Here is a 22,264-nt window from a genome sequence, read left to right as displayed (position 1 = left end):
GTTTTCTTGAATGTTACATTTTAATAAGTATAATATGAAGCCGTGCCCACATGCAGACACACGAAGCGCACAAACACAATGGCACGCACAGATGTGACACCCAGCGGCAATTAACACAACCTTGAACCCATACATCTGGGTCAATGAATCCTGTCAGGCTAGCGGGGGTAAAGCCGGTTGAGGAATTCAAGACTCCAAAACTCGGACCCTTGGTAGTCAGTGATGCAGGTAAGAGGTTGTATTGGTACTGACAGCCAATAATCTGGACAGATGCATGCCCGCCACAGACATGGCTTGCAGTACGGAGAACAAGACTTGTTTTTACATTTCGCATCCCTAACAAAAAATCTTTCTCTTTCATTATCCTATTTCATTTCTTCTGACCTGCCTTGTATTAGGTATCAAGTTACATACTGTGTCAACTGCCAGGTATATATATTGTAACATGACATATAATCTCAACAGAAGTGTTTTCATATCTGCTGTGAATTTCTGTGTCAATGGAATATGCTTTTACTCTCAACCTTTCTGTACCGTGTTATTGCTTTACAGCCGATTGTAGTAATATAGCAGTTTTTCAATGAGTTTAAAAAGAACGGCAGACTTGAGCTGTCTGTATATATTTTAAACAGTGTGCTTCACCGCAGACTCTGTTCCCTTGCATATATGTGTGTATTGCACGTAACATTTTGATTAATATTTTACTTCTGATTTCTACAAAATAGTTTTCTGCCTTTTTTGTTTACACGAGAATTTATGATCATTAAATTAGCCTTGCTAATGAGATGTGCATCTGAGGGTTTGTTGACAGCACACCTGAAAGGTTTAGGTTTAGGTTTAAAATTTTTTTTTTTGAATGCTCAGGAACACTCCCTTTAAGATGAGATGGAGAAAAAAAGAGTGAGATGGCAGCAGCATTATACCAAGACTTTCATAATCAAGTGCACAAATGACATTCTGCAGATAGGGCAGTAAAGGAGAAACGATAAATTCAATTGTTTGTTATTTCTGAAATACATGTCTGTGATACATATTTTGTTTGTTGCAGTGTAAAAATCATACAGAATGATATTTGATACATTTTTGCAGAAATAAACTATCTACACATACTGCAATTCTTTAAAACGTGGTTTGCAGTTTCCTCTGAATTTGGAATATATTTAATGGAAGAAGTTTCAGAATTACAGAAACACAGAGAGCGTTTTCTGAGACAATTTAACCTCCTAAAGCTCATCGAAGAAGACCAAAATGTCTGTTGTGTCCCTTAGCCACAAAGAATAATTGTGGTGACAGTGCAGTGACTGGATTTCTGTATGCATGGATGCAAAAAAATGCGTTCATTGGTATTTGTCTCACAAACAAAGGAACAGCTGCATACTAAATATTCTGGTCCATTGCAGTTCACAGTGAAGTTCAATGACTTGAACTACACACAAAATCCATCTTCAAAACTAAGGGGGTAACAGAAAAATAGAAAAAAATAATCAATAATATGTTATATCTTGTTTGTGTACCTTCTTCAGTATTTTTAAAATGCATGTAGCAGTCACAGTCTCCTCAGATCCTGGCTTTATATTTTGTGACACTAATAGCTTGAAAACCCAAGTGCAAGAATCAGATCTACTTGAATGGCAGATTAGTTGAAAAGTATGTTTTAAAAAGAAGCCCATTCTGACTCCTCTCAGTTCGTCAGAGTCTACAAAGACCATTCCCCCATGGTTCACAAGAGCGTCCTAAGGGCATAAACTACTAGGTCAAATAAAGCCTATAGAGATGGCAGCAAGAGAGGCAGGAACAGGAGCACAGCATACAGAAGGAGAGCATACACAAACTGGGAGCATGCGGCACTAAAAATAAACAGTCTGAAATATTTAATTTAGTGACCCAGAAACACCAACAGCATAATGATATCTGTGTTTAAACAGAGGGGAGTGTTATGGAAAGAACATGATATCATTAGAACGAAAGAGCAGTAAAACAAGGAAAAAGCACGGTGTAGCTAAGGGGTTAAGGGAGACAATTAAATATTACGTGGCATTTTGGGTAGTTATAAAAACAGTTCCTGAAATTAAGTGGTCGGATTGACAGATTTAAATTAACCCAACATTTAAAAATAAACCTTTGAGTCCTGACGGATAAGAATTACTGTAGAATGTCAAAGATTTAGAAAAAAGTGTCTCCTATATTAAGAGGGGTTTTGTGCTGATTCAGTACTTGTCCAGGTCATGATGTTGTCAATACTTCCATTAGAGCGTATCCTTAACTGCCTGTGTATGTGGTATTAAAGCAGGAGATAAGTACACGTACATTGGGCATGGCCAATAAGATGCTGAATCCGAGTTATACATGTCTTATGTACCTATTCGTAGGGTTCGTGTTTACGAGAAAAAATGACAAGGTGGAAGGTGATTAACTGGCAAGTACACAGACAAGACATGGGCAGGTCATAATGAGACTGTACTCTGCCTCCATGGGAAATTTACTGGCTTGAAATCACTGCTTTGCTGCAATAACCATCTTTTGAGTTTTGCTAAGCAGCAGGGCTGTAGCATAATACCATCAATATTGATGCCTTGTGGCCTAACTGGCTTTGGGGGAACTTTCTCCCACATTAATATTGATGGTGTTGCTATATATCGGAGTCAGCCTGCCATTAAGGATTCATAGGGGGAACATTGGAGGCATCTAACTTTGCAAGAGGGATGGCAGTTTTTTGGTTTTGCATGTGAATGACGATGAAACTCTGCTATAGCGTTAGGCAAAGGGAGAGCAAATGAGGAAGATGAAGGAGGAGGATGGCTATATGTCACGAAACCTCCCTCCGCAATTTGGCAGCAGTATACACACAGACATTGATCTGTAGATTTAAGGATCTCCTCCTATTTTACATTATAGGATTGTTTTGCCTTTGTCAACAGATTCTCTCATGACCAATCTGGACCAGAAAGCTTTGAAACCTGCAACCCCTGAAATGGACCCATTGGTTGTAATACAGCTGTGTTCTCCAGGAATTAATCACTAACACAATTGCACATGTCCAGTGGTGGCTGCAAGCCTTGATGGAGAACCCAAAAACAGAACCTCTTGGGAAGAGAGGATGACCTCAATTCAATTTGACGTCTTGCCTATCGATTGGGACCCTGCTGGGTGGTGAATCCCCTGGGGACAGGCAACTTGCCCTTGTAACTGACGTTCATGGTTTAAGTGCGACTCAAAAGTCTGTCTGTCCTTCCCAGCCTCCCTCTTCCACCCATGCTATAAATCACGAGGCTGAATCATGATGTCCCCTCTAGGCCTCACGCTCTTATATTACTTATCCACGGAATACTTTGCCAAAACGGAGACTGTGTCACAACAAATAGTAGAGGTCTTTTGGTCAAACGCATGCAAGTGCCCTTTTGTTATGGAGCCCGTGGAGGTCAACAGCAATCACTCTGCTCTGCATGATTTATCTCTGTGCTGACTGCATTTGTCATTTCAAGCAGTGGTTTATTGTGGGACTCTTTTTCAGTCTGACTGCAGAAAAAGATGAAAAGATAAATGAATTTCATATGTCAGTATAGTTAGCAACATCTTAGAAGTTTTAAATGTAATTTAAAAGTAGGTCAAATTAAATAATTTCAAATGTTTAGGTACCTTACATTATTCCATTCCGTTATTTCTGAGTTCCATCAAGGCAAAAGCCACTCACAAGGAGTTCTCTTGTGGTCTTCATGGTAAAGGAGGGTACAGTGATGGCTAACCTTTGCTTTCTGTCACGCATGTTTTTGGACTGTCGATGCGGAGAAAACATGCAAGCTAAACTCCACACACCCCTGGCCTGGATTCAAACCTACACTTAAATGCACAGCTCAGGTACTGTGAGACAAAATAAAAGCATATTGATATTTTCCAACCAACGATTAGATGAAACTTGATGGTTTTTCTGACAGGACAAGGTCTTGACACTCAAATGCTTAAGACACTTACCAAACAAAGTCAAGCCAAACATGGGCGGCAATGAAAACCTTCAAATAGTCAGCACTCAACACCTGATTTTATTTTCTACCCTAAATAAGAATTTAGCTTGTTCTGGTATGGACTTGTCAACACTGTACCTCAGGCTTAGGCTGGGGCAACTGGTAGTATAGTGGTTGGAGTACCTGCCTTTAGACCCCAGGGTTATAGGTTCAAATCCCAGTTCTACCTGTAGTCTGTACAAGGTATTTACTCTCAATTGCTTGAGTAACCTGACCTAATTTTATAAATGGATACTTAATTGTATGTAGGCTGCTCTGGAGGAAAGTGAATGAATTCATTACAGTAAGTGGAAAGAAACAAAAATTGGTAGTTACCTGGACTGCTCAGCAAACCAAGTAACACAATATCTCTCATAATTCTTGTTAATTATAATACACAGCTTGGATAATTATTCAGTATGTCTTCTGGCTAATTTTTGGTTCAAACTGGGAACGGTGACAGATAGGATCTATGAAACTAGGATCAATTTGTGTTTGTTTTATATGGATATATACATACATTTAAAGTAATTGACATGATTAGAAATACTGAGAAATCACCTCATCAGCTAAATTCAGACAAAACTCAAAGGAAATAATCTTTTTACCCCTTTTTGAGAGAAATTATCAAGAACAAAAGGCTAATAGAACCGGCGACACAAAAAAGAGATTTTAAATGACTAACAGATGCAGTTAGGATTCATCACTAGGATAATTAATTTTCACTTACTTTAATTACAAAAGTATACATTTCAATTAAAATTATTTTTAAAGAGGCAGTGGCTTTCGGAGGTCGTTCGCAAAACAACTTTTTGTTGTTGGTGAGAGAAAATTAAAACATTTTTTGAAGCACTGGCTCTTTTAAAGTTATATTGTTTTGCTCCCTTATGACTATGGTCACCCTGTGCCCCCGCTGTCACATCACTGTGCGAAGGAGTGACGGCACTGAAACGAGGGCATAAGTCAGGGAAGCTTCACTGGCAATGCATGGAAATAGGGAACAGTAAGCTACAGGCGACAGCCTATCAAACACATGTACATGACGGCCCTGCCAGGGGGCCACTGGCCAGTTCCCTCAGCCAGCTGCTACCTTAAGTTAACCCTCCCATCAAATCCACAAGACAGATCTGGTTGTTAGCCCTGGAAGGCATCAGGGTCATTTCCATCTTCCAAATCCACAGTCTGAGATCTCACCTCTGAGAGCCAGTTGCGCCGATTCCTCCGTTGAGCTCATTGCAGCTGCTATGTTTTCACGACATCTCTTGACAAATTAGAAGCACAGAATGTAATACAAATTGCTGATAGAAAACAACCCAAGGCCCATCACGATATAAGAAAGTAATGAGAAATGACAAAGTAATGACTGTTTTAACCTAGCCAAGGATCAATATTTCTCTGGATGAATTCTGCTGATAAGCATAGTTTAGTATAAACTTATAATTTGTTTGTTTTTAGGCATTGATTAACAGCCCCATTATTAGACCGTAATCTAAATTTGGCAGCCTTGCCGCAGTATTTTTATTGGAATGAAATCACCTTCTCTAGTTTAGCAACAGAGTTCAAAAAGCAACACAAGCAAAAGAAATTCTGTGAATGAATATTTTATTTAACTGAATCCATACTGACCATCTTCCATACAGAGTTAAACAAAAACTTGTAGAAACATTATTTGGAGCTAATAATAATTGAGATAAGTCTGTTTTTCCCCCACTGTCCCAATGGCTTGCAATCCCAGTTTAAATCATTGACATTGTAGTGCAATGGTATGATTTAGAAATACTCCTTGACATATTTATTTTTTGCCGATATCAAATAGTGTACAACATCTACACTACGACAGGTGCATTTTCCTGTGAGCTCACCGTGAATTTTATGGACACTTAGAGGATGGAAAGACACGTTCTGAGCGTTCATCAGATACACTAAGAAAATTGTTGACTGACAGCTGAACGCAGCTCTGAGTATGCAGACACACCTAGAGCAGGTCATCCTTGCAGCGTGGTGACTTTTTGGTTCCCAGTTGCCAATGACACCATCTCATCGCATGCCATCGCGACAGACACAACCTCTGGTCACACCGGCTTGGATGAGGATGGCTGCTATCCATGTCTGTGCCACTTTTGGGCTGCACACTAGCCTCTTTCACAGCGGGCTGCTGTCCTTCAAAGTACTAAGCTGCAACTGTTCTGACCAGACAACATTCTGTAGGTGCCTTCCTAGGCACTCATAGGGCACATATGGACATATTATGCTGTTACACTTCATGGTACCCTTATGAACTACACCCTTCATATCTCAGGCTGTCCAAGTAAATCTGGCATCCCAGTAGAGGCCTCTTCAGCAACCTAATTGTCCGGAAGACTAAGAAAGATATGCATCTCTGCATAAAGTCAATGCATCTGGCTTTGTCCATCAGAAGGTTCTGTTGATGTTCTTCAGAAAAGAGCGATGGCCTTGCCTCTAACCTGAAGTATCTGTGCTGGCGTGTGAATCATGTATTTTTTCCCTTTCACATTCTGCTGAAGGCTGGCAGGTGGGAGCAGGGCATGTGCAGTAGGTCTGTTCTCAGCCCTGGGTTGGGTGACCAGTGCGTTGGTAAAGTGGGTTGTGTTGCAGTGGGACAGGGGCATCGAGATGGGGCAGGCAGGTGGGCGGATGGCTCACTGGGGCCGGGGAGAGGGAGGATCGGTCAGGGTCCATTCTCGTTGTAGTGGAGTGAGATCGGCCGGTCCCTCTGCACAGGTACATATGGCCAGTTGTAGCTGGAGCCGGAGAGCAGCATGTCCCGCAGCAGTGTCTCGATGGGGGTCTTGCCCACCAGTCGCACGAAGAAGAGCTGCTCTATGACAGGTGAGGAAACGACACGCAGTGAGGGCAGCCGCAGGAGGAGCCGGCCGAATCGACTGGGCTGACCGGGGTACTGGTTGTGTACATACTCCTCCAGGGCACACTGGGACTTCTCCTGTACACTCTCCACATGCGCCACATCCGACAAGCCTATGGCATCTGCAGGGACATGAGATAGGGAGGTAGGCAAAACAGACACTCGGAACACATAGCTTCATGCTGTCTTCCCTGCGGAATAGCAGAAAATGACTTCAAACACAATCTGGTTCATAAACTAGTCCAAATCAAAACCCAGCATGTTTCATTTTAGAACCAGCATAACTTTTATTTCTAGTTTACTGCATCCAGAATTCATGTTTCAGCAAAACACTTCACGGTAAGAGGTCAAAAGTGACCAAATGCACTTATTTCCACCGTTCATTTATGCAGGAGTGAATTACAGTTAAGTAATTCTATACGTCAAATGAGAAAATCTGTAAGAAATAAATAAAATAACCCCCCTGGAGACACTGCAGTTGACCAAGACATCAAAGGTCTTTAGTGATTCATGTTGGATGATCCAGCATTTCACGTTCCCTGAGCTGTGTCCTCCTCTCTTACAGCAAGGTAAACGTATATTAGAAATCAATCCATCCTCAAATTTGGGTCATTTCCTTCATTCTGCTGCAACACTCATGGTTCCAGTGCAAAGCTCATTAAAATGGATAAAAATGATTGTGGAGCTTCAGCTGCTTCCAGTTTAGAACCTTGGCCCTGAACGGCACCTTACCAATGATTTTCGAAGACAAAGATCTCATAAGCTTTAAACAAATGGATTACAAGGGATATTTTACCATATGTGTATTTTTCTTTTCCATTCTACTGTAAACGAGAGCTCTGTAACCTCTTTCCACAGCTGATGAAGAGGAGGTTTACTGCAGGGAGTCACAAGAGGGTTTCCGGGCAGATCTGTGGCCTCAGTAGGGCACGGTGCAGTTTACTCCAGTTCTACATTCGTCAATCAGACACAAACACTATGAAGCTGACATGCAGCGCCCCTTCACATAAAGGAGGATTTCTCCCCATCTCTAGCGTCTATCGCACGTATTAGAGGGAGAAGTGGCGTATCATGTGGAGGTTAAGCGAGCTGCCCCGCGCCAGGTGCTCCCACTCTCGGACTCTCCCGGGAGGAGAACGCCGGGGGGCACCCATCTCAGCGGAGGAGGAGCCGACAGACTAGGGAAACAGACAAGCTACAAGATGGCATGACAGGAGACGAGATGGAACAGGGAGCCAGGGCTCGGAGCTCAGAGTGTCGACCCCTGTTAGCTCACATTCCCAGGTCGCAGCGGGGGGTTGGCCGAGCAGAGGCCTTGGCCTGGACAGAAGGACGGATCACACAGACGCCTCCAGCGACAGAGGTTATGTAGGTCAGAGCCAGGCTGCTCCTCAGCATGCATTATTTAGTCCTGGTGTTTTGGTCTGGATGGGGGGAGGGGGAGGTGTAGAGAGGAGGGGACTGCCTGCCTGCTTTCAATAATAGATGGAAGCGTCAAGGAGCGAGGGATGAGAAAACAAGTGCGGAAGGGTTCAGCCATCCATTCGGAAGCGCGCAGGTTGGAGCAAGAGGCTGGAGAAGCGTTTCTGACAGGATCGACACACAGAAGGGGATAAGAGAACCCACGTGAGAATAAATACAAGTGTGCGACACACCTCTTAACACAACCGCAACGCCCACATCCGGAGGACAACGGAGTCCTCATCCCTCATCGTGACGCACTTCTCTTGCATCCCTTAATGAATGTATTTTTCAAAACTGAGGGTCACTAGCAAACCCGTAACAAAAACCACATAACGACACCTCGTACACGAATAGAAATGTACATTCAAAATGCGATTCTTGGTGACACCGAACACGTGACGTGGCTTCACCTGTTAATCTTAGCTCTCTTGTAGGCATGTTGCAAGCATCTCTCAGAAATCTCGTGACTTTTATCGTAGCGCGAAACCATCAACTAACCAGCAATTTTTGAACATTTTTAGCTATTAATGACGGCAAAAATTTAAATGCGACTGGACGGATAAAAGGCTGACCGTTAATAATATTACTGGGACGTTTTAAACGTCTTTGTTGTGCAAGGTTTTTGGATTAACCGAAGCAACTCGTACTTCACACAATCCCCGCAAAGCCGAGGTAAGATTATGAGTTCTAAGCTTCTATTTAATGTTTTTTCCCTCAGCCCAAAGTACTGACCAGAGGTGAAGAGCACGATGGCCTTGAGGCAGGAGTACTCGGCCGTGTCCACCTGCAGCGCCTTTAGCTTCTCCACCTGCTCCTGAAAGACGCGGATGTGGTCCATGAAAGCCACAACACGCTCTGCGGACATGGGCGACGCGTGCAGGCCGGCGGCGGCCAGGAGCGGTGCCACGTGTAAGGGCATGGAGCACTGGGCGGCGTTCAGCACAAAGAGCTCGCTCCACGACATGCGCAGCAGCGCCACCTAGGGACACAGACATTGTTAGTTTACCAGTAAGCCAGGCAAACGTGGGTGTGGACCTCAGCTTGTCACCCAGTCATCAACCCAATGTCGTAGTTGCTTAGAGTATTGAGAAAAAAACTCCTCAAAAAGTGTGAATAAATGACTATGGAGACTATAATTCATATCTTATAGTAATTTATTGTTATTTTTAATAAATGGTAAACCATTTCCTCTCTGCCATTAGCATGAAAACCATATGACTGATCACCATGAGTCAAGTTTTACTCAGTGACAGTTACCCTGCTCAACAAAAGGAACTCAACATCTGCTCGGTTTTCCCCATCGAAATTTCCCTCTCAACATTTCCTTTTAACTTCTAGTCTCTGACACACAACTGTTTGTGCAAATCTGTTGGCTTCACCTGATCCATAAGCTGAAGGTCTGGGAAGAAGGGGATGTTCTTGGCCCACTCGACGGCACTGAAGAGCAGCCGGGCAGCCAGCTCGCAGATGTTCTCGATGCCCATCAGATTGTTGGACTGCATGCACTGGGTGCCGTAGCGAGAGGTGGGGTACGGCTCAGCCCTCATCAAAAGAGAGATGAAGCCCGACAAGTAAGGTTGGCCGTTGTACGCTTCGCTGTTGGTGCTCAGGTACTGACCCGGGCTGGTCTGTGAGTTGGACATGCGGCCTCTCTGTACAGCTGAAAAACAGCAGAAGAACATTCACAGTTAGAAGGGAAGCGTAATGTTGTGTTTGAAAGGGTACCACCAGTCAATTCTGGGTATAGTGTTTCTTCGCCTGAGAGGGGAGCGGTGGTGCAGCGGGTTTGGCCGGGTCCTGCTCTCAGGTGGGTCTGGGGTTCAAATCCTGCTTGGGGTGCACTGTGATGGACTGGCATCCCGTCCTGGGTGTGTCCCCTCCCTCTCCAGCCCTGAGCCCTGTGTTACCAAGTTAGAGTCCAGTTCGCCATGATCCCGCTTGGGATAAGCGGTTTCAAACTCTCTGTGTGTGTGTGTGTAAATAGTGGGCTTCTTTCTTCTGAAGACTTAAAATAAAAACATAAAAAAAGAGAACAAGATGCCTGACCAGAAATATATCAACCACTAGAACTTAAGCTCTTGTACTTAAAGTAGAATATATTTCATTTTAATTACTTAAGTTAATATATTCAGCAGTGTATACAAAAACAGAACATACAAAGCTGTATTTAAGTTGTTTTCAACTATCTTTTTCAAATAATAAAACTATTACTGTATTATTAATATGCTGTTTTGTACAAAGCTGTTCCAATTTTTTTAACCATATTTGCAATCAGTAAGTACTGTTAATACAGGAGTTTTTCCAGCAAGTGAAAGTGTATGAAGAGACTATAACGTTTTTCTTAACCACTTGCATAAGTCTGAGCAGGTAATAACACGGTCTTTAAATGTGAAAGTGCTTCCAGTCACCAGTTTCCATGAGCCAATGAGTATGCACACACACACACACACACACACACCGTCCAAACCACTTGTCCCATTCAGGGTCACGGGGAGCCGGAGCCTAACCTGGCAATACAGGGCATAAGGCTGGAGGGGGAGGGGACACACCCAATGATGGGATGCCAGTCTGCTGCAAGGCACTCCAAGCGGGACTCAAACCCCAGACCCACTGGAGAGCAGGACCCGGTCCAACCCACTGCACCACCGCACCACCAATGACTATACAATTATGCATATTAAACTGAAGATGGACTTAAACATGAAATATACTACATATGGTGCATATAACATTTTGTGAACAGGAAAGCCAGAGAGACTGATCCATTAACAGCTTACTGGATCCTGGAAGAGCTTGGGTTACTGCTCATTTTTAATTATCCAGGATTAAGGAGCTAGTGCCGCATTTCTTACAAACATTTACGTGCTCATGCTCACGAAGCGTTAACAGCAAGTTTGAGAAAATTGCGTAGGCCAACTAACACGGAATTTCTGAGAATTTTTCCCAAAAATGAAATAAATTTTAAAATGGAGTAATGCTTGTGTAATGCTATACAAGGGTAGAAAACGAAGCCTGTCTTTAATATATAATTTAACAGTCTGATTTAAAAAAAAAAAAAAAAAAAAACGCTTTGTGGGACTGTGGAATTCTGCCCTGCACTCCACTTTAAAAATGCGCAGGAGAGAGGGGTGTGAAATATGAATGTGCAAGGTGTCACGGCTCTCTCTCCTCAGCTGCGGGTCTCTGAGCTCCACCATGAATGAATGATGGGGAAGGTGCTGAGGTTTATCACACTGCGCTTTGACCAATCCTTGAACCCGAGGCGCGGGGGCACCCGGAGGCCAGCCTCCGTCACCCACTGCTCCTGAAGCCCTACGCTCTCATGTGCAAGACAGTTATACTATTTTATCAACTCCTTTTTGTCTATTAATTAACAAATATCGTTAGCCCTTTACGCCACGTCCAATTTTTTACCCCCTTACTGCGTGTTGACAGATAAACACATGACCGAAGCCTTACTATCTTGCCGTACTTTCTCAAACTCTTTCAACTCACTTTCCCGGTTAGATACTAGATTTACACCTCCTTCGTAAACGTAACGAAAGTGTTATTTCCCAAGAAACATGTGGTCTGTGTATTTATTTCTATTCACACAACTAACTCATCACTCGCACATTAAACCCTGCCGTTTAGACACATATGTGTCTTAAATGCTTCCAGTTTGAATACAACCACACTTTATAAGGGGTAACTCACTTCATAATGTTGCTTCGGAAAATTCAGAGACTAAGTACAACGGGGTTTACATTTTCCCATATCTGTGCGAAATTTTGGCCTTCAAATAAATAAATAAATAAAGAAGTTCATCCTTGAAATACAGGGACAAGTGTTTTGTCTACACGAAGACCACCGAAAGCACACAGGTTTTCACCTGTGATCAGGTAAACAAGTTGTAATTTTCCCACATGTGATATGCATGGTTTGATTAGCTCCGCTTTGTAAAGCGGACATGTTAAAAGACGCTGCGGGAGATAAAAAGTCCAGTGCTTTTAAATAATAAGAAAGACAGGAATAGACACACCTCCACGGGATAGGGAGGATGAAACCGGATGACGGAGTGCGAGGAGGCAGGGGACCGGGGAAATTTCCAAACAGAGCACTTAAAGAGAGTGACTCGCAGGCTCAGCTCGGCACACTTCGGCAGCTTTGGCGCTCGGAGGTGTCTGACAAGCCGAATCCGTCCCTGTTTCTGTCATGTTCTGGCAGAGGTGAAACGCATACTTTGAAAGGCACATACAATAAGATAACTGTCCACGCACACAAAGGGCTGTGTCTGCGAGGCCCTAGGTGATTCCCCGTCTTAATTCACTTATTATCAGATGGTAGTTTTCGGGGCACTGACATCACCGTCATTATAATCTAACATTGGAGTGACTCAGAAAACACCTGACCTTTGTCTCACCTCCCATGAGACACCGGCCAAAAGGGCGCAATGCCAGCAGCAGACAAAGACTTTCTCAGAAACTACTCAAAGGCAGCACAACTTTATGGCCAAAAAGTAGTGCTCAGCATTTTTGGTCAGAAATAAAAAGAAATAGTCGCTGGAAAACACGTAAAAATATAAACCAGGCTCTCCTACCAGGGTAGAGCGCAGTACGGTGAGGATTAATGGACTGGTTCAGACAACAAGCGGGACTGATCATATGAAAATACAAGTAGATCAAACATAAAGTAATTATTTAACAATCAGGGTGAAAGCAGTCTTGCCCAATCTTAGAATGAACTATTTCCAGAAAGTCATTCACATTCCCTGCAAATACCTCGGAAATGCTGATGACACAGAGGCAATGCAGAAAGTCTGGCCTTGGCCTCTGAGCACATATTTGGTGCACGGCAACGTGACTTTCCCCTCTGCTCTCGTACGCCAACCACAGTTCGACTCCACCTCCTCACTCAACTGCCCTCGAAAAAAAAAAAAATACCCGACCGAAAGCCTTGAAGTATAAACATCTGAAAAAGTACCCTGGGGCTTTATGAGCATTTAGCAATGTTGCCTCAGTCGAACCCCTTACAGTAGGTTATGTAAAACAAAGCTACTGTGACTGTGCTGTTGCCGTAATCCTGAATTTTAAACCTAAGTTTGGCCCATGCCGTAAGGTTTTCATTGTCCGTCGCACTGCTTTTCAGATGTGTCAGGGATTTATGGATATATTAAGGAAGGTCGATATTATCTTCAGCAGTACGGAAGCTTCTCAATGCTGTCCGTGAGAAAGTTTAAGAGCTGCACTGATAGAAGGTGAAGAAGGAACTATGTTGAGTACACACACACACACATTTTCAGAACCGCTTGTCCCATACGGGGTCACGGGGAACCGGAGCCTACCCGGTAACACAGGGCGTAAGGCCGGAGGGGGAAGGGACACACCCAGGACGGGACGCCAGTCCGTCGCAAGGCACCCCAAGCGGGACTCGAACCCCAGACCCACTGGAGAGCAGGACCCGGTCCAACCCACTGCGCCACCGCGCCCCCCCTATGTTGAGTAATTTCTTTTTATTTACAGCTTTAACTTTGTGCCTGAGTAAGTGTTCTATTTCTGAAAATTCTTCTTGAATCTATTAGCCAAGTGAAAAAGAAAACATCTCCTTCTGATGGAGACCACTGTAACACACACACACACACACACACACACACACACACACACACACACCTTCTGACCCGCTTGTCCCATGCAGGGTCACAGGGAACCGGAGCCTAACCCACCACTCAGGGCGTAAGGCTGGAGGGGGAGGGGACACACCCAGGACGGGATGCCAGTCCGCCGCAAGGCACCCCAAGCGGGACTCGAACCCCAGACCCACCGGACAGTAGGACGCGGTCCAACCCACTGCGCCCCCCTTCCCACTATAACACATGCAACGTAAACGCAATGCAAAATTAAAAATGTGAATTTAAAACGTGTCACATGGCTATTACTGACTGACACCATGATGTAAGGAGAGAGAAAAAAAAACAGTCATTGATGCTGAGTAGAAAGTAGCACATCCCCAAGCTCGCAACGCCTAAGCTACTCTAACTGAAGGCCGACACAGATCGTGAACGGGAGATCTGTGCCTGGACTGTCGAATCCCACATACTTTCCCGAAGTATTTACTGCGCACGCTCAGTAGCAACAGCCTAGAAGTGGCCACATTTACCCATGTGTCACGGCTGCCCCTCACACTTGATCTTTGCTTCCATCCGTTCCATTATTAATGTCCGGGTTCCCCTGACCTACATCTCACGCCGAGCGCAGGCTGGGTGAGCCTGGGTCGCGGGAGTCGGAGGCAGTCGGTTCAACACACGTGCGCCAGGGGTGGCGACCTCGCTGCCGCCGGCCAAAGCCATCAGTCACAGAAACACGACCTTAAGTAAACGCTGTGTTACACCATACTTGTACAGGTCTGGTGAAAGAGACTCTACTCTAGAGTCAGGCTTCCACAAAAACAGTGAGCTTTCCAGCTGTTGCGACTTCAGCTTGTCAATATGAAAACGTTTAAACTGTTTGAGCAAAGGTACAAGTTAAATAAGTTTAATATTTATCATATTGTTCTACAACTTATAACGCAAATGACACATAAGTAAAAGTACCTGAATACATTAACACGAGGTAAAACATCGTAACTGGATTGCGACAACGAATGTGTTCTTGGTTCGTCCGATCTGAAAAGTGAGTTTTGCGAGATGATGTATTTTGAATAATGAATACAGCGAGTTTTTCAAAATCCACAACCCATGACCAGCTGGCGCTGAACCAAATGACCTGTCTCGGTGGGGAAGAATGGCGAAATATTTGAGCTTTCCGTTTGTCCGAGGTCGCAGCTGTACACCTTGGACCTTCCAAGCCGGTGCAGGTATGCATGTCTGTCAGCGCCATTCTGCTAGTGGTTATTGTACCCTCCTTGAGAGCCACCTTTAGCTGCGGAGGAATGTCAGCCATTGACGTCATGCTGACCTGAAGGTGCCAAACATACCAACGCAAAGCCTCAGAAAGTCACTGGGGGAAAGGGCAAAAAATACCCTGGGTTTCATTTAATATACTGTACAAAGGGCTATGAGCTTATCTCTGTTTAGAAGGAGAAGGATCTCATGTATGTCGTTGTGATGAGGCGTGAAATCACTTAAGATTTCTCCTTTACGAAGAGAAACAACATCAAGGTGAACAACCGCTGCTGGAATTAAAATTTACAAAGATAACATTGACAGTTTTCCCAGTGTCAGTCGGCTTGTTCAAACCCCAAGTCCGTACAGCTCGCGGGTGTCACCCCACACCCCCCGCCCCACGCCCAGGTGATATCCCACAGTGAAGCGGGAATGGGGTCAATGTGAGAAAAATGCTCACTCAAGCTACTGACTTTTCCTTTCAGAACTGATCTGGGATCTTTGCCAGTGCTTGAAGGTTTATTTATTTAGCTGTCACACTTCTCCGAAGCATTTCTTTAGCTTCTGCAAGCAAGCTGTTTGATTTGATGTGAAGACGTCAGACCCAACAAAGTGCTGTAGACTGAAACCAGTGAACAAGAGCCCATGTGACAAGGGGGTTAAAGCCTTAGCTCCCGACACTCACAGCTGTTGATGGAAAAGTGCATATGCCAGCTGCGATTGCAGGCCTAGCCGTTTTACTGATTTCTAGCACCTTGTCTGTCCTCTGTGGTACCCCTTACAGCATCCCACCACTAGGGTGTAGTGAAAGCAGGTGAAAGATCCTTGACCTGTGCAGAGCCTGCACTCAGCTACCTGTATAACATTCAGTCTATTGATTAAAATGTATGCAATGTCACCTTTCAGGGATTATAATTTTTCAGCACGTTAAGTGCCTGTAAATATGAAAAATAGCCCTTACTTAACTTTGATTCTTAGTTTAAATGAAACAGTAGATGAAGGTTGACAATGGCAATCAAGGCTGTAGTCTCATACCATTACAGTACTGTTATCAGGAAATAAAATAATCACAACATTGATGTTTATTATTTCATTAAACAACAGTTTTGTGTTAGCTCATGTTTGGGTTAGATTCCTTATCTTCTAATATGCACGAATTACATTGCTGCAGAATTTTTGAACTGTGCAGATTTTTGCCCTCTTGGGGAAGGTTCTTCGCATTAAAGTATATAAAGAAAAAGTTTACAAGAGTACAACAAAAAACATTACTCTGGGTTTCAGAAAAAGAAATGCTTGCGACTATAGGTAATTTTTTTATAAAGAAATCCTAAATTTTAAACAAAATGATAACAAAGCATAACAAGAACATATATCACTGGAAAATCATTTAACTTCATTAATTCCACTGTAAGACACAAAACAGATTTGTACTTGAACAATACTGGTACCGACACATACGTTTTACAGTTATTGGCACTGATATATGATGGCTTGTGTATGGCACATTTAAAAATAAGTATAAATATATATAGGGTTCAAGTGATGATTACAGCATTCTATGAATCTGACATCTCACACATAGCAAGACATCAGGTTAGCAAATGATGCGCTGAAAGGTTGTTACCAGAGTTGGATGTGAAAGAAAAAAGAAACATGCTACAGTTTTCAACATTTAAACTCATCAGCATTTACATTTTAGTTCTAAATTCCTAGTTTAAGTAGCTTAAGTATCAGCCATGCAGGTAAATTTAGCAAAAATAAGACAATTTAACAAAAAACAGGCTTTTTCTCAACATGATGGCATAATTTACATAAAGTAATGCTGGCAGTTTATCTACAGACATTGCGAATGAAAATACATTCAAATAGCTTTTTGGAATTTGTAGCTAGTGGGAACATGAAGTGAATTTCAATGGTAAATTTGTTTATTCAGCTGATGCTTTGTGGTCACCTAGCCTGGGAAAGCATTGTTATGTTTTATCCATTTGAACTACCTATTTATACGTGTAGTTTTTATTAAAGCCATTTAAGGGCGAGTATCTCGGGAGTTGAACCTGGGTTCCTCAAGTGCAAGGCAGCAGCACTAACCTACCCACTCCCCCAAAGATAACGCTTTACCATTGAACTTTGTGGTCAAATAGCTTGGGAGAGAGTGTTGCACAAGTAAATTCACTGCAGTTCCTACTGAATACCTAACATTATCAATATTAAGCCAGCAACAGATTCACAAATTCTCACACATTTTTAGTTATTTAGTAGCTGTCACTAGAGTAAAACTTTGCTAACAAAGCTTTGCCAAGTAAAGCTTCGACTACCTTGATATCCCACTGTGAGAGCAATTTTGTACAACGTGCACAGATGCCCAATGAACCCCATTCAGCATTTCAACAAATGTATGATCAAATTTTTTAAGGCCCGCTTGACAGCTAAAATTAATCTCAAACTATTAACAATGTTGCCGGTCCTCGTTATTTTATAGATGCAAAAAATAAAGGACGTTGGAAAAGGGTTCGGCATCAGCCTTGAAAAACCCACAAGACCTGTCAGCCCAGAGTCCAGAGAACTTTCCAGTTCTTCATACTAATGATTTTGGTTGCCAAAAGTATTGCTTGAAAAGTTATTGCATCATCATTAAAGCTCTTAATAAATTGCGATAAACTGAGGTTCTGCTGGAATGCGTCATGATAGACTCTAGGGTCCTGGTCTTGAAAGTTTTAACATTTCAGTTACTAGTTAACTGACACCCGAAAGAACAGGTGAATTGTCTTTCTGCCCAAATAAATTTTAAAAACATGTGACACCGAGAGAAGGCCAGAACAACATGACACTACTGATGACCAGGTCAGGCATGCCTAATGAAGAATGAAACATAGTTTCGTTACTAATCATGCTAAAATAAATTACTGTCCCACAGGGTTTGCCTGATCAGGCAGAATTTACCACATCTACAAGTAAATTAATTAATAACACACATAACTTCAGCCCTAGCATGGTAGCTCAGCGGGTAGCGCTGGTGCCTCATAGCACTTGGGCTGTGCCTTTGGACGTGGGTCTGAATCTGTTTCAGTCTTTCTGGAATTCAGTCATGGTCCTTAGATGTGTCTCATGTCAGTTAAGGAGTTTACATACTGTATGACTGAGTGTCACTGTTAACAGTTCTTGCACGTTGCTCTGGAGTAAAGCGTCTGCTAAATAGAAAATGTATGTTCGTGTACCCAGCAGTCTGCTGTTCAAGATCCAACATCTTCATTTTGTTTTACAAAACTATGCTTACCAATTTAAACACCCCACATACATTATCTTGTTATGTAAATTAGAACTGTTAAAATTTGAAAGAGCCAATTAGAAATGTGTATTCATTAGTTGTAGTTTTTTCTGTCAACTCCATACTCACACTTAACTCCCTGAAGATGAATCCAGATCCCAATGTTAAATTATTGTTGCTAACACGGTGCTCTATATTATCAGCACAATTCGGGCTGCACAGCTGACATCATTTCAATAAATATAAAAATTTTGTGTATTTGATGTACTACATTAACAATGGAACAGTTTCTGTTAAAAAAAGATGATCATACTGGATGTCATTAGTGAAGGAGACCCAGCCTGTTTGTAGTATATACTATTTCATCAGGTCTAGAGCAGTTTTGGAAAAAAATCACTAAATCACTACCACCCTGCAGCGAGAATATTACGACCCCCCCCTCCCTTTTTTTAAGTGTATACAGTGATTGTTGGGGATTTTCCTGAGATGAAGCTGAACTGAGGTGGACTAAGGTGGAAGACACACACACACACACACACAGTGACAGTGTCGCTTAGTCTGCATCTGCTGTTGGTAAAAAGAAAAAAAAGCTAAAAGCTTGCAAGATAATAATTGTGTTATCTGTAACATGATGACTGATGTAACCTTAAAACTATTTAAGAAGTAGTTACATCAAATTCTCCATCATCAAACTGAGCTTTAGAGTAGAACGCGGAATATCCAGATTAGTTTATTTAACTCATTTAACGGTATTATAATAATTATTATTCAGTCTCGCAACAGAAAGCGTTCATCTTAAATTAATGACTGCAAGAGACGGTAAGTTTACCCCTTCAGATGATAAACTTTAAGATGAAGCAAATTAAGGACATTACAAATTTGGTAGAAGAAGTTCAACAGTTTAAAGGCGATTACCTATTCAATAATTAAAATAACGTAGGTAGCCTCGGCCGCTACATGTTGATTTGATTTCATGACTCAGGTTGATCAGCTGCCAAACTTGATGTTATATTTTGTTCCATTTCGGAACGCCGAAACATTTCGTGAATTTGCCATAGTAAACCAGCGTGTTGCGTGAGATAAGTGTTATTAAACCGGCCGGCTGATTTTCTGCCTGAGTGAAGCTTCAAGAGTCTCTTGTGCATGTAAATCTGTAATTCGCCATCCATTGTGCCCAGTTAACACTAATTGACCCGTTCTTAATAACACACAACACAGGAAATACAGTGTCCTCCTGCAAACATCAGGCGTAATTAATGGGCAAACAAAGAGGGTCTTTCCCAGAAGAAGCATAATTACTGCAGACTTGAAAACTGAACCGAGCCGTGCCGTATAATACGTGCCACGCAGTTCCCAGTGAACGGTTCTCCCCACGAGTGTCCACAGCTCTTTGGGGGTTTTTTTTACTCGTTTTCTGCAGCAAAAAAAGAAAAAAAAAACCTTGATCAACACACTTACACCAAAGTGCGACACTAAGGCCACCCGACCGGTGTTACCGCTGCGCCACCGTGCTGCGCACTGATCGGCAACTCAAAGTTTAAATCCCTTCTTTGGTCAAACGCGAGAGCTGAATAAATACAATTCTAACCTTAATAACAAGACAAGAGCACCCCGGGCAGTTCTGCTATTCTGTTCCACTCACCCTCTCTTCTCATGCCCACTTTAAGGCACTTCTTCAGGCGACAGTACTGGCACTGGTTCCGGTGGTGCTGATCGATGGGGCAGTCTCGATTGCCCCGGCAGGTGTAACTCAAGTTCCGTCGCACCGATCGCTTGAAGAAGCTCTTGCAGCCCTCACACGTGAACTGCCCGTAGTGTTTGCCGCTCGACTTGTCCCCGCACACCAAGCAGTCCACGTTGGGAAGCTTGTCCCCGGAAAGGGCATCGTTCCCCGAGGTGGAACCTGACGGTGTTCCCGGTGTCCCCCCAGAATCCTGGCCGCAGATCTGCAGCTGGGACCCGGGGTCTGTGGAAATGTTCTCCTGCCACTGGTTTACTACCATTGCCATGCTATCCTGAAGCGCTCTTTCCGAACAACAAATACAGCGTGAGTCTGACGCACAGGGAGGAGATGGAAATCCGTCCTGACGTCTGGGAAAACAAGCCAGACGAGCACGAATGTTTCCCCTTGCTTGCTTCTTCTTCTTTTCCTCCTTCTTCTTCTTCTTGTTCTTCTTCCAGAGACAGGCTATGAAACTCTCTTAGTGTGACTATGAGTCCCAGTGCCTACAGGTCTTCCACTTCTCCGCTAACTACTGCGATGGATGGTGCGAGATCCGGTCAGAAAAGTGTGTTAAACCAACATTCATATTACGTAAGACAGTTGCGACTCCCGTACTTTCGGAAAGGCAGAAGGCATGCAGAAACACGCTCTTAAAGTTCAAAGGTGTTCACACAAAAGTCCCAGGCAACCATCTATACGGAGGTCCTCGTAAAGTTGTCCCGTAATAATAGGGAATAATAAATAGATCAAGCTACGGTTCTGCAAAGAAGTCCGGAATTCTTCCCCACACTGGTTTTCTTCTTTTTCTCACTCTGTCAAAGTTTTGTTTTTCTCTCTCTCTCTCTCCTTAACTTCCCGAGAAACAGAGAAATTAACAAATAACCATTTGACCGATTTTCTTTGTCCGAAAGTATACTGGTAAGAGTAGAAGACGATACTTCAAACGAGCTTACTGAGAGGATCGCACTTCGCAACAGCAACAAGCAAGGAAGAAGTTCAAATGTTGGCTCCACCATTTAAAGGAATCTGGGAACCGCAGAGAGGGATTGCGTAAATGCACGCGCCCTTGAACCATAAATGACCTGTTCCGTAGTAATACGAAAACGCTGAGAGTTGGGGGGAAAAAAAAACTTGGAGAGCCAAGCGCCTTTCATCCGTTGGCCGTCGCTCCCATCTCTGAGCGCTACAGCGGAGAATCTGGTGAAAGTGACACTAAACAGCCGTGCATGCGCTCAACTCGGCGGGCGCCTTCCTAATTAGGGCATAACTGCCATATAAGGAGAAGGCCCTACGCTCCATGCGCAAAGTTTCCGGTACTACTGCTTTCTCGATTGGCCAGAATAAACTAGAGGGGCAAGGTGTTTGTCCAATCAAATAGCTCGCGGCGAATGCCCGCTCCGATCAATCCGATTTAATGTTTCTGTAATAAATCATGTTGCGGGTTTCGAGCAGGTTGCGACAGTCACCCGACGATACAGTAGTTAATTTACATCGATAACGTCCGATGAGACATCATCAACAAAAAGGTAAATTAGGTAAAATAAAACGAGGTAATGCATGATTAGGGAATTTCTCTAAAATACAGGCTAATAAGTTGATTAGAATAAGTAAATGTTATGTACATAAAACTTCAAACAAATACAAGTTGAACTTGAAAAGGAACACTTTTGCACGGTTTACTTAAGTATAATTTAAGCAAACAGGTAAATTGGCTTCCCCTATTTTTTTATCCCACGTTTGCCCAATACTAGAGAACATCATTGTGATCAAATCATTGCACTTAGTGCAGCCAAGGGTTGTTGTTTTATTCCAGTGCATATATCCCGTTTGTGTGACAGAATGACTGTCCCCTTACAGTTTCTTTTTTTTTTTTCTGTGCCTTTAATATGAATTGTCATGTTTCTATAGTACTTCGTGGACAGGCGATTGTATAGTGCGAAATCAGTGCACCTCTGGGAATGACAGTGGGAACACTGTATTATATCAGACTTGCTCAGAGAGCGGCACTGAATACTGACAGCACGTTCAAATTTTTGTATTTAGTTTGATGATGCGAAAGGATAAAAATTAA

The 22,264-nt window shown here is 43.1% G+C and overlaps 1 protein-coding gene across 2 annotated transcripts; it reads right to left on the bottom strand.

Moving 5' to 3' along the window:
• Positions 1 to 5,591: 5,591 nt before the first annotated feature.
• LOC108926798 (nuclear receptor subfamily 2 group F member 5-like) lies at positions 5,592 to 21,381 on the bottom strand. Of its 2 annotated transcripts, XM_018739746.2 has the most exons (5): positions 20,113 to 21,381; positions 9,726 to 10,006; positions 9,079 to 9,325; positions 6,935 to 7,004; positions 5,592 to 6,839 (listed from the first exon to the last, which is right to left on the bottom strand). In XM_018739746.2, the coding sequence occupies exons 1-5, from the start codon at positions 20,477 to 20,479 to the stop codon at positions 6,659 to 6,661; spliced, it is 1,146 nt and encodes a 381-aa protein (XP_018595262.1). In that variant the 5' UTR covers positions 20,480 to 21,381; the 3' UTR covers positions 5,592 to 6,658. The 2 variants fall into 2 exon arrangements, with proteins under 2 accessions (XP_018595262.1, XP_018595261.1); XM_018739745.2 differs by having other exon boundaries at positions 5,592 to 7,004.
• Positions 21,382 to 22,264: the final 883 nt, after the last annotated feature.

This window comes from Scleropages formosus, chromosome 18 (assembly GCF_900964775.1).
Source record: "Scleropages formosus chromosome 18, fSclFor1.1, whole genome shotgun sequence".
NCBI lineage: Eukaryota > Metazoa > Chordata > Actinopteri > Osteoglossiformes > Osteoglossidae > Scleropages > Scleropages formosus.
The sequence above is the reverse complement of the archived record's forward strand: the minus strand, read 5'-3'. Positions and strand labels throughout refer to the sequence as shown.

Excerpts from the sequence above, each read along its gene's own strand:
- LOC108926798 (XM_018739745.2), bottom strand. The coding sequence starts at position 20,479 with ATGGCAATGGTAGTAAACCAGTGGCAGGAGAACATTTCCACAGACCCC. Across the intron at positions 9,326-9,725 it reads ACCTTCAGCTTATGGATCAG|GTGGCGCTGCTGCGCATGTC; the intron begins GTGAAGCCAACA and ends CTGTGTCCCTAG. Across the intron at positions 7,005-9,078 it reads CATCGTGCTCTTCACCTCTG|ATGCCATAGGCTTGTCGGAT; the intron begins GTCAGTACTTTG and ends ATGTCCCTGCAG.